General features: G+C 44.1%; 1 protein-coding gene across 1 annotated transcript; it reads left to right on the plus strand.

Moving 5' to 3' along the window:
* Nucleotides 1–238: 238 nt before the first annotated feature.
* Nucleotides 239–6,194, plus strand: MPV17L (MPV17 mitochondrial inner membrane protein like). Its single transcript, XM_082064345.1, has 4 exons — nucleotides 239–613; nucleotides 2,519–2,589; nucleotides 3,803–3,832; nucleotides 3,999–6,194. Exons 1-4 carry the CDS (start codon nucleotides 313–315, stop codon nucleotides 4,176–4,178), a joined length of 582 nt encoding a protein of 193 aa, XP_081920471.1. The 5' UTR covers nucleotides 239–312; the 3' UTR covers nucleotides 4,179–6,194.
* Nucleotides 6,195–12,865: the final 6,671 nt, after the last annotated feature.

Below are 12,865 nucleotides of genomic sequence, written 5' to 3' on the forward strand. Positions count from 1 at the left end.
CAGTGCCCAGTCTTCACTTAATTGTTGCAGCAATACCGCACGGTGCGTCTAGACCAAAGCCCGGGAGACACAGTGCCCTCCTTCCTCCTAGTGACCTCATAGTCGCTCGAACCGAGCCCCGGGTGCCCGGCGCTCCCGGAGAGCGGCGCGGCCGCGGGGAGGCCGAGCGCAGGGCCGGCGGGGGGTGTCGGCCTGCCCGGGCAGGGCCGGGCCGGGCGGCGATGGCCGCTCGGCAGGTGCGGCCCTGAGGGGCGGGGGAGCGGCGCGGCGGCGGGCGGGCCCGCGGGGAGGAGGCGGAAGCGGCGGCGGGCGATGGCCGGGGCGCTGCGCCGCTTCCCCTGGCTCTGCAACGTGCTGCTCTACGGGGGGCTCTTCGCGGCGGGGGACGCGGCGCAGCAGCTGTGGCGGCGGCGGCGGGGCGGGCAGCCGCCCGACTGGGCGCAGACGCGGCGGGTGGCGCTGCTGGCCCTCGGCTTCCACGGCAACTTCAGCTACCTCTGGCTGCGGGCGCTGGAGCGGGCGCTGCCGGGCCGCCGCCCGGCCGCCGTGCTCGGCAAGGTGCTCTGCGACCAGCTGCTCGGCGCCCCCGCCGCCGTCTTCGGCTTCTACACGGGTGAGTGCGGGCGCCGCCATCGCCGTGATGGCGATCGGGGAGCCCCGGCGCACGCACGCCGGGTGCAGTGCTGAGAGCGCGCACCGACAGCGGAGCTTTTCACCCCGAATGGGACGGGGCGGTGTGCGATCCCCGCGCCGGGCTCGCCGAGCGCCGCCTCCCGCAGCCGGAGCGCGCCGGTGCGGGCTGGGCGGCCCGCGGGCTCGGGGCGCTCGGAGCCCTCGCGGCGCCACCGCACCGGCTCGGACACATCGCGGCGCGGGCTCGGCGGCGCCGGCGCTCGCCGTTATTTGCGCGTATTCAAAGCACCTTCCGATGGTCGTCCCAGCCGTGTCTGCTGGAATCGCTCTGCTCTGTTCAACATCAGCTGTCTCGTTGCCAAAACACAAACCGCTGCATGTGTCAGGAAACAGTTCACCAAATAAGCTCTACCGTCCTCTGCTGTGTGGATAGGTAGAAATACAGCATACTGCTATTAGTATATAGGCTAATGAATAAGAAGATTCTTTAGAGAAAAATGGTATCTATTTCAAAAATAAACATGGGGAAATAAGAAAAATAATAGGTACGAGTAGTGTGAAACAAAGCTCTGATTTAATGTAGACTTCCTGTGAAGAAGAGCAAGGTGGGTGCTCTGCCTGGCCTCGCGAGATGTGCCTTTTGTGACCCTGACAGGGAAATCATTCAGCTGGTGATCACAGAGAAGTGAAGCAAAGGAAGAAGTCAAACATCAGACATTTACTCTCAAGCCCCTCTGCCTGTGTCAGACTGTGAGAGAGTTGCCCAAGCACCAGAAGGATTTGAAGGACCACAAAAGGGACAGTAAAAATCCCTAAGCTGAGTTGCAGTATGGTGTAATAGCAAAATAATGTATCTGCTGAGAGATGGTGGTAACCTCATGGAGTGTAAATATCTAGAAAGATACCTCAGTTGGCCCAAGCAACTTTGGGCCTCTGCTTATGCACTTTTGATTTTAGATTGATTCATTAAAGCATGTTGTCTGATACTTTTGCTTAAAGTAGGTCCCATCTTCCAATTGAAGTGGGTGATCTTTGAAGAGCTGTGCATCTCTTAGAAAGATGGAGTCTTAATTTGACACCTGAGGATTTTCATCACATGAAACACCATTTAAAGGTTTATTATTTTGAACCCTTTAAACGATATTTCATGTGATGGAAATTAATTCAGTTAATTTATTTCCAGTTTGCATGTGTCTAACATGTCATACCACTTTTCTTTTGATCTTGAGTGTAATGGTGGGAGCCTGTTGTGAGGTTGTGTATTCCTAGAATCAAAAGGAGTTCAGATCAACTAAAATATATGTAAAATTTTGGAATGCTGTATGGGGAGAGTTAAACAAGTAGGTTTTGAAACTGTTCTGATGTAAATTCTAGAGTTTGGCTTTGATGTCAATATTTGGGAAGGTAAAAAAATAATATGTTGATTATGGCCAAAATTAAAACAAAAAAAAAATAGGTGCCCCTTTCCACTGTCTTTAGTGGTCTGTAGGCACCTAAACTCCTTCCAGGGTCTGAGCCACTTCTGGCAACTCAGCCATGTGCAGAATGTCTTATTCTGTGTATCTCGTGGATGTAACAGGTACTTTGCCCAGCTGTTTTCCACTGCCTGAGCACTGGTACAGTGTTCCATGACCATGGAACAGATGTGATGCACCATCTGTACTGGGTGTTCAGCTGGTCTGCGGTGCCAACCCCGAGAGAGCCCAGGAGATGGTGAGGAGAGGTGATGGAGCACTGTTAGGTAGCCAGAATGGTGTTTTAACTTTGTAATGATACCAGCTTTTCTTTCAAAGCTATATTTTGAGAAGAGCTGTGGAGATTTTTCAAAACAGCGAACATTTAATCTTTGCAGTTTTTCTGACTGTTGTAAATATTTTGCCACTAGGTATGAGCATCCTTCAGCAGAAAGAGGACATCTTTGCAGACTGTAGAAAGAAATTTTGGAATACCTATAAGGTGAGGCAAGCAATTTGTTTGTCTCCTAAATAAGAAAAAAAAAAAAAAAAGGATAAAATATTTGAAATATTCCTTCCTCCAACAGCCTTTCTCTTCCTTCGTTGTTTGGTTACGTGTAGGAAGCTGAAGCACCAGCAGTCGTTGGAAGCCGGGGCCGGCTGCCGCAGGCACTGCCGCCAGATGGGCGGAGTGATGCCATTGAAAAATGTACAACGTTTATGTACAGAACACCCGTCTCTGTTTGAATGAGAACCCTGCAGTACAACCCTGATTAGGACTGTACTATATTTTATCTTAAGAAGGACCCATACACAACTGTTTAGGTAGCAATACTGTTGACAGCACTTTTGTGAAAACCTGTTAAAACCGTTAGTTACAGAGATATCTTTTTTAGGAGTAATTTTCAGCCTGTACTTTTCGGTGACAGTCTTCTCACTTTCAGAAACACAATTCCTTGTTTTAAGAAGACTTTGGTAAAAATAGCTGGTTTTGGTTTGCATTTCTACATCTACAGGAAAAAAAATCTGTGCTACGTCAGAGCTGAGCAAATTAAGAACTGTAAAGATTTCTCAGGCACAAGAAGAAATATAGATTAGCAGAAAAAATATAATGGAGAAACTGATGTAATGTAGATTTTTCTTCACACTGTGGAACTATGTAGGTAGGATAGAAAAGGATTATTTTTATTCCTAAGGAGGAAGATTCTGAAAACAGTGCCGACTACATCCTATCAAAAGATAAGGTTTCTATTGACCTTATGTTCTATGAGTAAATTATCCATTATTTTTTGCAAAAAGGCCTTACATGTATGAGTAACTGGAAGGAGCATTGCAAGTGTGAAATAAATAGTGTTCAGCGGTATTTTTCATTCATGACTTGAACAAATGTTCACGTATTTAAACATTTTTTCACCCATCTGGTAAATGTGGTTATGTATCTGACGTCAGGTTACTATGAAGGCTTAACTGCGCTTAGAGTTTTGTATTTAAAATGAGTTAGAATAATGCATTTGAGAAGCTCCTAGCAGAGCGGCTCATGACAATGATTAGAAGTTTAATAGTGCAGCCTGTAAGTTAAGCAACTTGACTTATCTTTGAACAGTTTTTATTAACTTCACTCAAATATGTTTTGGCCTTTGCTAAATGTGGTAAGAAAAGATGAATCTTTGTGGTTCAAGCCCATAAGAATAACAAATGGTTCATTTTCGTTTCAGACGGGACTGATGTACTGGCCTTTTGTGCAGGTGAGTTTTAGGGCAGCTCAGCGAGCCTTTCTTCCCCATAAACCCCGATCCGATGCGTTCCTGGTGCGTCGAGGCCAGTGAAAGGTCCGTGGGGGCGCTGGGTGTGCAGGTGGCAGACCGGACCACGCCTGGAGCACTAATGGGGCTCTCTCTCCTTCCGCCGCAGCTGTCCAACTTCCTTTTGGTGCCCGTTCACCTGCGAACAGCCTACTCCGGGCTCTGCGGCTTCGTCTGGGCCACCTTCCTGTGCTTCTCCCAGCAGAGTGGGGATGGCACAGCAAAGTCAGCCTTGATGTGGCTCCAAAGAGAGAAGCTCAATGCAGATGAAGAATCATCAGAGAAATGAGAACTTTAGTTCTGAACACTTGTTAAATTAAGTTTATGGAAGTCAGTGAACCCACCCTGCAGCCTCATTGCTGTGTTTAGTCATCTCAACATCTCAACATTTGTTGGTTAGTATAAGCAGTGGAACAGTTTGTGTTTGTGCCTGTCTGTTTTTCATAAAATAGGCCAATTGTTTATTGGCATTTAATTATTTTCATGCTGCCAGCCCATCTCTTCTGGGAACAACCAACTGACAGGGCAGTGTAAGCATTTGCACGTCATGTCAGACTGCCTTACTGGGGACAAGTATTAATTGTAATTTACTTTTCAAGCAACTTGTAATTGCTAGAAAAAGAGGAATAGAATATTAAATCATCAGTTGTTGGACTTCACAATTGTTATCAGTGCAAGATTGTTTTTGCAGAAAAAAAAAAAAGGTTTTCTTATCTAAAAAGTGGCATTGAATCTGTTTTATTCAGAGAAAACAGAAGTCCTGTGTTTGTAGGGACCACGTCTCTATAGGGGCAAACTTGCTTTGTTCTACATGAAAACCTATATAGCAAATGAAATATTTCATAGGATGTACAACCCTGAAATACATTGGCACCTCTTTTGTCTTAACTGGGAGAATGAAGGTAATTAACTTGGGTCGGAGTTCCTCAGTGTGGATGCTGCATATTCACAGTTGGGGGAATCATCTGTTGTACGCAGCTCCTGCACGACAGCAACTCAGCAAACACTGTGCTGAGCTTGTGCTGGACCTGTCCTCTGGTTCCAGTGTAAGTTGGGGAATGACCTGTTGGAGAGCAGCGTAGGGGAAAGGGACCTGGGGGTCCTGGGGGTCCTGGGGACAGCAGGGTGACCATGAGCCAGCACTGGGCCCTTGTGGCCAGGAAGCCAATGGTACCTGGGGTGGGTTAGAAGGGGGTGGTCAGTAGGTCAGAGAGGTTCTCCTGCCCCTCTGCTCTGCCCTGGGGAGACCACACCTGGAATATTGTGTCCAGTTGTGGCCCCTCAGTTCCAGCAGGACAGGGAACTGCTGGAGAGAGTCCAGCGCAGCCACCAAGATGCTGGAGGGAGTGGAGCATCTCCCGTGTGAGGAAAGGCTGAGGGAGTGGTTGAGGTTGGAAAGGACCTCTGGATGTCCAACTTAAGTCATCTAGTCTGACCCTGTGTGACACATATATAAACTTTTGTTTGCTTCTTCTAGTAATTCAATAATTTCTTAAAAAAAAAAAAAAAAAAGGATAAAAGAATAAAAGATGGGCAAGACTTGTCCTAATGTCTCTCCACCACCCTTTCAAAAAGTCATATGTGCTTTATGACTATTTCAAGGAATTGCACTGTTCTTATTGCTCCCTGAACGTACAGATTTCCATAACCAGGAAGATGAACAGAATTCTATGTCCTGTGGGTGCTCAGAAGGGAGGGAACATGCTGCCAATGACTACTAGGCATGTATTCCAGTGACGTTTTCACGTCATGGGTTCTCTCTGAGAGCAACTGGGATGAGAAGACATTTCCATCAGGTGCAGTTCCAGCTTCATGTTATTCTGGAGAGCTATGGAGATGTAGAATCTGAAATTGATAAAATGAGAATTTCAAAATGTATTTTTCTGCTGCAAATCTTTTATGCAAATGTACCTCCTGTGCTAACTGGTATGCAAAATACAGCTGTCCAGGCTTGGAAAATTCACCAGAAGGCCTCTCTCATTTTTTCACACCAGAAACAACCATCCAGTAACACAGCATAAAATAACCAGTTTCATACCGCAGTCAAGGTTAAACTGCCTGTAGTTTGTTGCCGTATCAATACATTCAGTTCTCTGTATAGCATGACCTTTGAGATCTATGCAGCTCCACCCTTCTGGTTTTCTGCTGGAAGTGCCGACGCTTTCTGCTTGTGCTGCTGCCTCTGCTGCTAATGCAAACCCAGCGAGATGTGCAGGAAATACTTGAATTTGACTGAAATAATGACTTTCTAGTTGACTGAAAAATGTCTGTGTTTTTTGCAAAGGCTTAAGAAACATTAAAGCTGTTCTTTGGCTATCTAACTATTGTGTGTATAAACAAAGCCAGGTTTTATACAAAGTTCTGATGGGATCTTTGTGGATTACATGCAGCAAAAAGCTCAGTTTGATGTCATAGACCTTAACACAGCAACAGAGTAAAAGATAAGCAGGGATTGTTGAATTGCCCCTTCTGAACAAATTCGGAACAGAACTCCCATCTTCAGAGCCTTATGCTGAAGCCAGTGGATTTAATTTCTCTTTTATTAAAAAGGGGTAAACCTATAATTATCTGTTTAGATGATTAATACCTTCGCAGAAGGAGCTGAGGAATTCAGGCAGGAAAAAGATACAAAATCTTCTAAAGAGAGGAGAGGTTGACACTGGGGTCCATACTGGAGTTTGTGTGGGATGCGCTGGGGAAGGGAACTTGTTCAGAGGGTTTGGGGCTGAAGGAGTGAAGTGTTCCACGGCTGGAGGAGACACACCAGACACCACCCTCCTCCCGCGCTGTAACCTCTGGTATATTTAGAACGAGGAGGAAGCTTTATGGAAAGGTTTCACATTGAAAAATTCTGTTTCATAGACTTCATGGCCAGCAGGGACAGAAGACACCTTTCAGTCTGAATCCTTGTGTAATGCAGAGCAAAGATTTTTTTCCTGGGTCAAACCAGTGATGTTGAGTCTCATGCCATCTTCCAGAAAGGTATCTAAAGACTTCAAAAATAACAGAGAATCTGAAGAAATTATGTCTGTATTTTTATGAAATTTTATTACCTATCTAAATCCATCTAGCCTTAGCATTCTAATACGATATTATTATTCTTGTCACGGAGGCACCCCAAAGTCAGTTTTAGGCGGACAACAAGTTCCAAAACAGACTTTATTCTGGCCGGAAAAGTGCAGCCAATAAACCGACTAGAAACGGGGTTTATACAATTAGTTAGCACTCTGATCACATAAAATAAAGGTTTGGATATAATTTGAGGAGATTATTGGGGTGCAGCAAAATGAGAATAATGAGGATCCACAGTGTGCATGCACACACTCACAAGAAACAAAGCAGGGCGCTCTGGCTCCAGGGTAAACCATCAGTTGCCTGGGTTAGGCGAGGACACATCCAGTGAATTATCACTCACCCAATGAGGAGGGAGGCGCCCCCAGTCCCGGGAGTTTCCTTGGGCGGCGTCCCAGCCTGAGGGGAGCGCTCCGGCCCCGCAGACCCGCTGCTCCGACAAGACCACACACAGGGAATCTTCGGTGGGAACCCTGTTTTATAGTCTGATCAGATCTGGCTGTGGGCATTCCAGAAGCTTCTCAGCTTCTCTGGGCCTCTCCTCTGCTAACGACCCTGTCATCCGACTCCGGGTCCCACAAAAGAGCCACTAACTGCCCCATTGAAGGCTCCAGTTCTCAGAGGGGGACCTGCCGCTGCCACAGCAGTTCTCAGAGGCACCAGGGGTACAGGGAGCGGGGACTGTGGTGCTCCCCGTTCTGTTACTGCACTTCATCTAGTTACAACAGAACTGAAATGCGTAAGCTGTGATAAATAGAGCGTCTGGCCCAGATGGACTCACAAACCATGCACACGAAGTTCCACACCATGTGAAATCCTTTATCTGTGGAGAAGTGTCAGCTTCTTTCTGAATTGTGTATCCCTTTATATGATATAATTTGGCAGCAGGGTAAATTAAGTTACAGCATTTTTGCCTGGAATCAGTATATAAAATATCTCACAATAAGTACGGTGTGCACTTACTGCGTGTGAGCACAAGAATAAACCCTTACACTATTACTTATTTGATTTGTCAGAAAAGCCGCCTTCTTCTCATTGCTTAAATATTTAGAAAAGAAAATATAAACTTTTTGATGAATTATTCTTTTTCCACCTCTAGTCTTTTCCCTTGTTCTATGCTGGCCTGGAGGAATCTGCCTCTTAAAGCCTGGTTCCCTGTGGTATTCTTATCTTACCATTGCTTATATCTCTCTGTGAAGTAAAAAACACCTTTACTTGTCTAGTAAAGGGTGTTCAGCTATTATACTTCCAATTCATGCATCACATACTTTTACACCTAAACGTAATAAGACTGTTTGCTGCAGCTGATGTGCCATGATACACCAGTAACACCAAAGGATTTTGCCTTAGTTCAACATCTAGCTCATAACAGTCATGACACAGTAATGAATGTGCCTGTAGTAATACGGAGTGTTTTGCTTACTGTTATGGGACAGAAGTTGAAAAAACAATGTAATATGGGTTCTCTGTCACTGACGGCCAAATCTGGAGAGAAGTTCAAGTCATAAAGAAACCCTTTCGGAATACAGGGCTGTGAGGTTCTAACTCCAGTTGGCGAAGGAGGCAGCGCAGCGCTCCATGCAGCGATGGGCACGGGCGCTGGGATGCGAGGGCAGCAGGTCAGTGAGATGCTGACACAGGCTCTTCGTGTTCCTCACAGCTCGTGAGCAGTTTTGAGCTCTCTGTGTTAAATTCAGACTTGTGTAGGTGAAATGGAGACTTACAGAAAGTCACCTTTACATTTTGGACTAAGTGAAATGAGGAGAGGCTCCGGCCCTGAGAGAGGGATGCAGGCTGCTGGGTTTGCGAATTTTATACGGTGTGTTTATTACTTTAAAGTGGGCCTGCCCATACACACACTGAAATATTACTCATTGTCAGCTGTGTTTGTGAGTCTCCTAAAATGGCCCAGACCAATTTATCTCAACATCTAAATGTACTGAATTCAAACATCTGTTTTTCTGTGTAGCTCTGACCCCCCGTCACTAAGACACAAGCCACCTGCACAACAGTGATGCACCTGCATGACAGTCCAGTCACAGCGCTGGAGGTGGCTCCAAATGCCAAAAATAAGACTCTTACATGGATGACTTCATTACCCGTGGTGTTAGTAACATATCTGACAGATGCTACAGCAGCTTTTTTTCCTGTAAAATGTGTACCTTAAAAGGAGAGTGAATGTAGAAGGAGTTTACTAGGACAAAATTGGAAGGAAGAGATCAGAGAAACATGAATTTGTGCTGTGCTTTCTGACCTTCTATACTGAAAACAAGTCAGATAAATCTAAATTGGTGTCTATTGCTCACCCCCCAGGAACATTTACAAATAGGCTCAGCACAGTTACAGAGCTGACTGTCCAACACAGACACATAAAAACTTGACATAGCTGAGCACAGGCCACTGATTTATCGGTTCAGCTTCACCGAAACGTATTTTAAACTGGCCAAATGTTTAACAACCCATGTCCAGCGTAGACTCTGTTTTGGGAGCTCATTTCTGCAGGGCTCTCTCTTGATTTGAGATGGAAAAGCGATTAAGTCCTCCTCCTTAGAGTTATCTAAATATTTACTAGGTCAGACCTAACTTCACAGGATGGATCTCCAAATTTGGATAGGAGACAGGCAGATGCTGTAGCTCCAGTGCTGCCAGTTAACATTTATTGCATGCAAGATAAATAATAAGCAGCAATATTCAGGGATTTTAAAAAATATAAAATTTCCCTAGAAAAATGTGTCCTAGGACACAAAATAGTATAGTTTAACCCAGACACTACAAAGCATGTAATATCTAACAAATAATTAGCGGCAGACTAAAATTTGCCATTAAATGCTCATCTTTTGCTTCCATAGCTCTACTAGAAATTCAGCTTTGCGGAAATAATAAGTTGAATATATAGTCTGGGTGCATGTTCGATCAAACAAGTAATGACATATGGAAACCAACACTACATTCATACAATATTTCTCATGGAAACACTATTAAAAAGTTAAAAAATCAGAATAAGAAAACATTAAATAGGTGTTTGGGTAGAAATACTTATAAACGCTCAAATATTTGAATCACCGTCATACTTCAGACTCATGACATTAAATTTGAGGCACCCCATTTGCCTTTTTAACAAACTTGTTCGAATGCCTGCCCTGCCCACGGCAGACACTGCTTTTGAGCTATAGATGCTCTTCTCTATCCTGACAGAGACGTAGGGTAGCTGTGGAAAAGGAGCAACATCCTAGTTACTTTACTGCAACTGTTGTGAATTATTTATTAGGTTACTTTAGCCTAAAAATATTTTAAAATAAATGGTTAGTATTGTTAGCAATCAGGACACATAACCACGGGCGTAGTTATATGCGGTGCTTTATTTCAGCGCTGGGAAACCAGGGGTTCGCACCCAAAGCTGGCTTCGCTGGTCAGTCTAAGTTACACAGTATTTATACAGTCCATTCACATACATATTCATATATTCATTAAGATATGTAACGGTTACTCACTATTGATTACAACATCGATTGCTACATCTTGGAACTATTTTGATCATGTGCAGTGTCCTCACTCTATACATATTTAGGCTAAGATAAAAGCTAGGTTGTTAAGATAAAGTATACTTGAACACGATATGCTTGAACATCCTCTCAGGGACAGTTTACAAAACTGATTCATCCTTCCAGGAACATTTTGTAAAACTGGTCCGCTTACTAACATTTCCCCCCTTTGAAAATGCTTTTCTATTCTTAGACAATGCATTTTCACCTCAATCAATTTCTTCGATTATTCATTGGTAATTCCCTTCAGGTGTGATAGTTCCAGTCATGCCTCTTCATAAGCTGGAGGGTTATCAAATATAGGATTAGCATAATTCCTACTCAGGATACTGAAAATGCGATTATTCCTAGCATTTATTTGACTAATTATGCGCTTAATACCTACATACAACAAACAATGAAGAACAATGACAATTGCAAGTACAACTACACTTTCTAGTAGTGAATGTACCCATCCTCCCAAACTTAAATCGAATTTATTCAACAGAGCTATCCAGCTCCTATCCAGCTCTGTTCTGCATCTTGTTTTTCCTTTTGCAGCTCCACTTGTGTTTGGGTCAGCTTGGAAATATCTTTCTCAGCCTCTGAAGTTACGTCTGGAATATGGATGCAGCAGTGATCGATTCTGTCTTTCAAATATCCACAGACGCCATTTTCTTTTAATAACATTATGTCGAGTGCCATTCTATTCTGCAAGGTCATTTTAGTCGTAGCTTGTAATTGTATATTGAGATCCCGAAAACCTTTTTAGTTATTCTAGCCAATCGATCCATTTGCCTGATCAATTTATCAATCATTTCTCTATTCCTATAGGCTGCAATTGGTGCAAAGAAAGATTCTAGTGCCCAGCTAAATTTAACACTGCCTGATGGTTCATGCCACACATCATCCTCGTTTATTTTTCGTTTATGTCTGACCTGTAATAGTTCTTGCTTATTTTTCCAAGGTGACCTTTTCCAAATGGGACATAGTGTTGACAACCCCAAAGTAATTTCTCTAATTGGTCCTCCCATTGGCAAATGTGTAGTCCAGGTCCCATCACTTAAGGCCCAAACTAAATGTCCCATACTGCCTATAACTCCTTTACAGTCAATTTTGTCTTTATCAATCCCAATTTTAAAGGCTGCCTGTGAGTCTAATTGTTTCCGACAAGTGCAGCCCGTAATCACTGCTACTTTGACAATGGACAAAGGTATCTCTTTAATGTCTGTTTGACAAGTTATCACCCGTGAGCAATTCCACCATGGTACTGTCATTCGTTCTGTTACATCGGACCACCGTATGCACCATGGAATTGCTTCACTGTATTGGTATTATTGTATAATACTTAATGTCCACATATTGTTCCATAATTCAGTTATGTTTTTGTTATCCTGATCTTTGCATTCCCAGTAGGTCTGTTCAACCTTTTGATTCACTATTTTAGTGGTCCACTTGTCATAGAAGCACCATCCTACATCGTGGAATCGTCCTATTATAATATACCTTGCTTTAGGAAATTTTAAACAATCTGCCCTGTGTCCTGGCATTTTCCATTTTTGTCCTTCTCTTATCCTTTGTTCAGTTGGGACTTCTTCTATTCTAGTGTGGGATTCACATGCTATCTTACCAGTTCTGTTTATTTCTGGTAAGGTAGTAGCGATTATTCCCCACTGTACTGGATCCTCAGCTGATTTTGGTATGGGAAGGCAGGCAGTGATGCTACTGATATTTTGTGCTCATGCAAAGTCTCGGATTAATCCTATCATTAGGTTCTCTGTCTGATTTTGTACACTTTGTACTACCTGTGGTACCTGAGTACTTTCATTACTATCTACTGCTCTTCGTGGCCTAATTTGCAATTCCATTCAAATAGTCTCATTTTTGCATTTACAAATTTTTCATGCATCGGGTGAGCTTTCCCACTGTCTATCAGGGGCCTTGTGGAATAGAGTAGCACTTCCCTCTCCAATTTTCAAAAGCACAAAAGCTCAGGGTATAACCAAAACCAAAGCTTGGTAATGCAAACCAGGCATTATTGCAATGTAATCTTGAGTGTGGTTGGACCTAGGATATGTGATGACCACGCTCTTGGAACCTTCTTCACACGCGTCTAATGTATCCAGGAGTCTACTCCGGCAACTTTAACTGCGGTAAACGTGATCAAGAGTACTTGATAGGGTCCATCCCAACGTTCTCTCAAAGGCTCTTCGTTCCAGTTTTTCACATATACAGTGTCCCCAGGTTCTATATTATGTACTGGATTTTCAGGTGCCAGTGGTCGACTCCACACTAATGCAGATCGGAGTCGATTCAGTGTCCTGCCAAGAGACAACATGTAATTGTACAAGTCCTGATTACCCTTTATGTGGACCTCTGGATT

This window comes from Streptopelia decaocto (assembly GCF_964273445.1).
Source record: "Streptopelia decaocto genome assembly, chromosome: 13".
Classification (NCBI taxonomy): Eukaryota; Metazoa; Chordata; class Aves; order Columbiformes; family Columbidae; genus Streptopelia; species Streptopelia decaocto.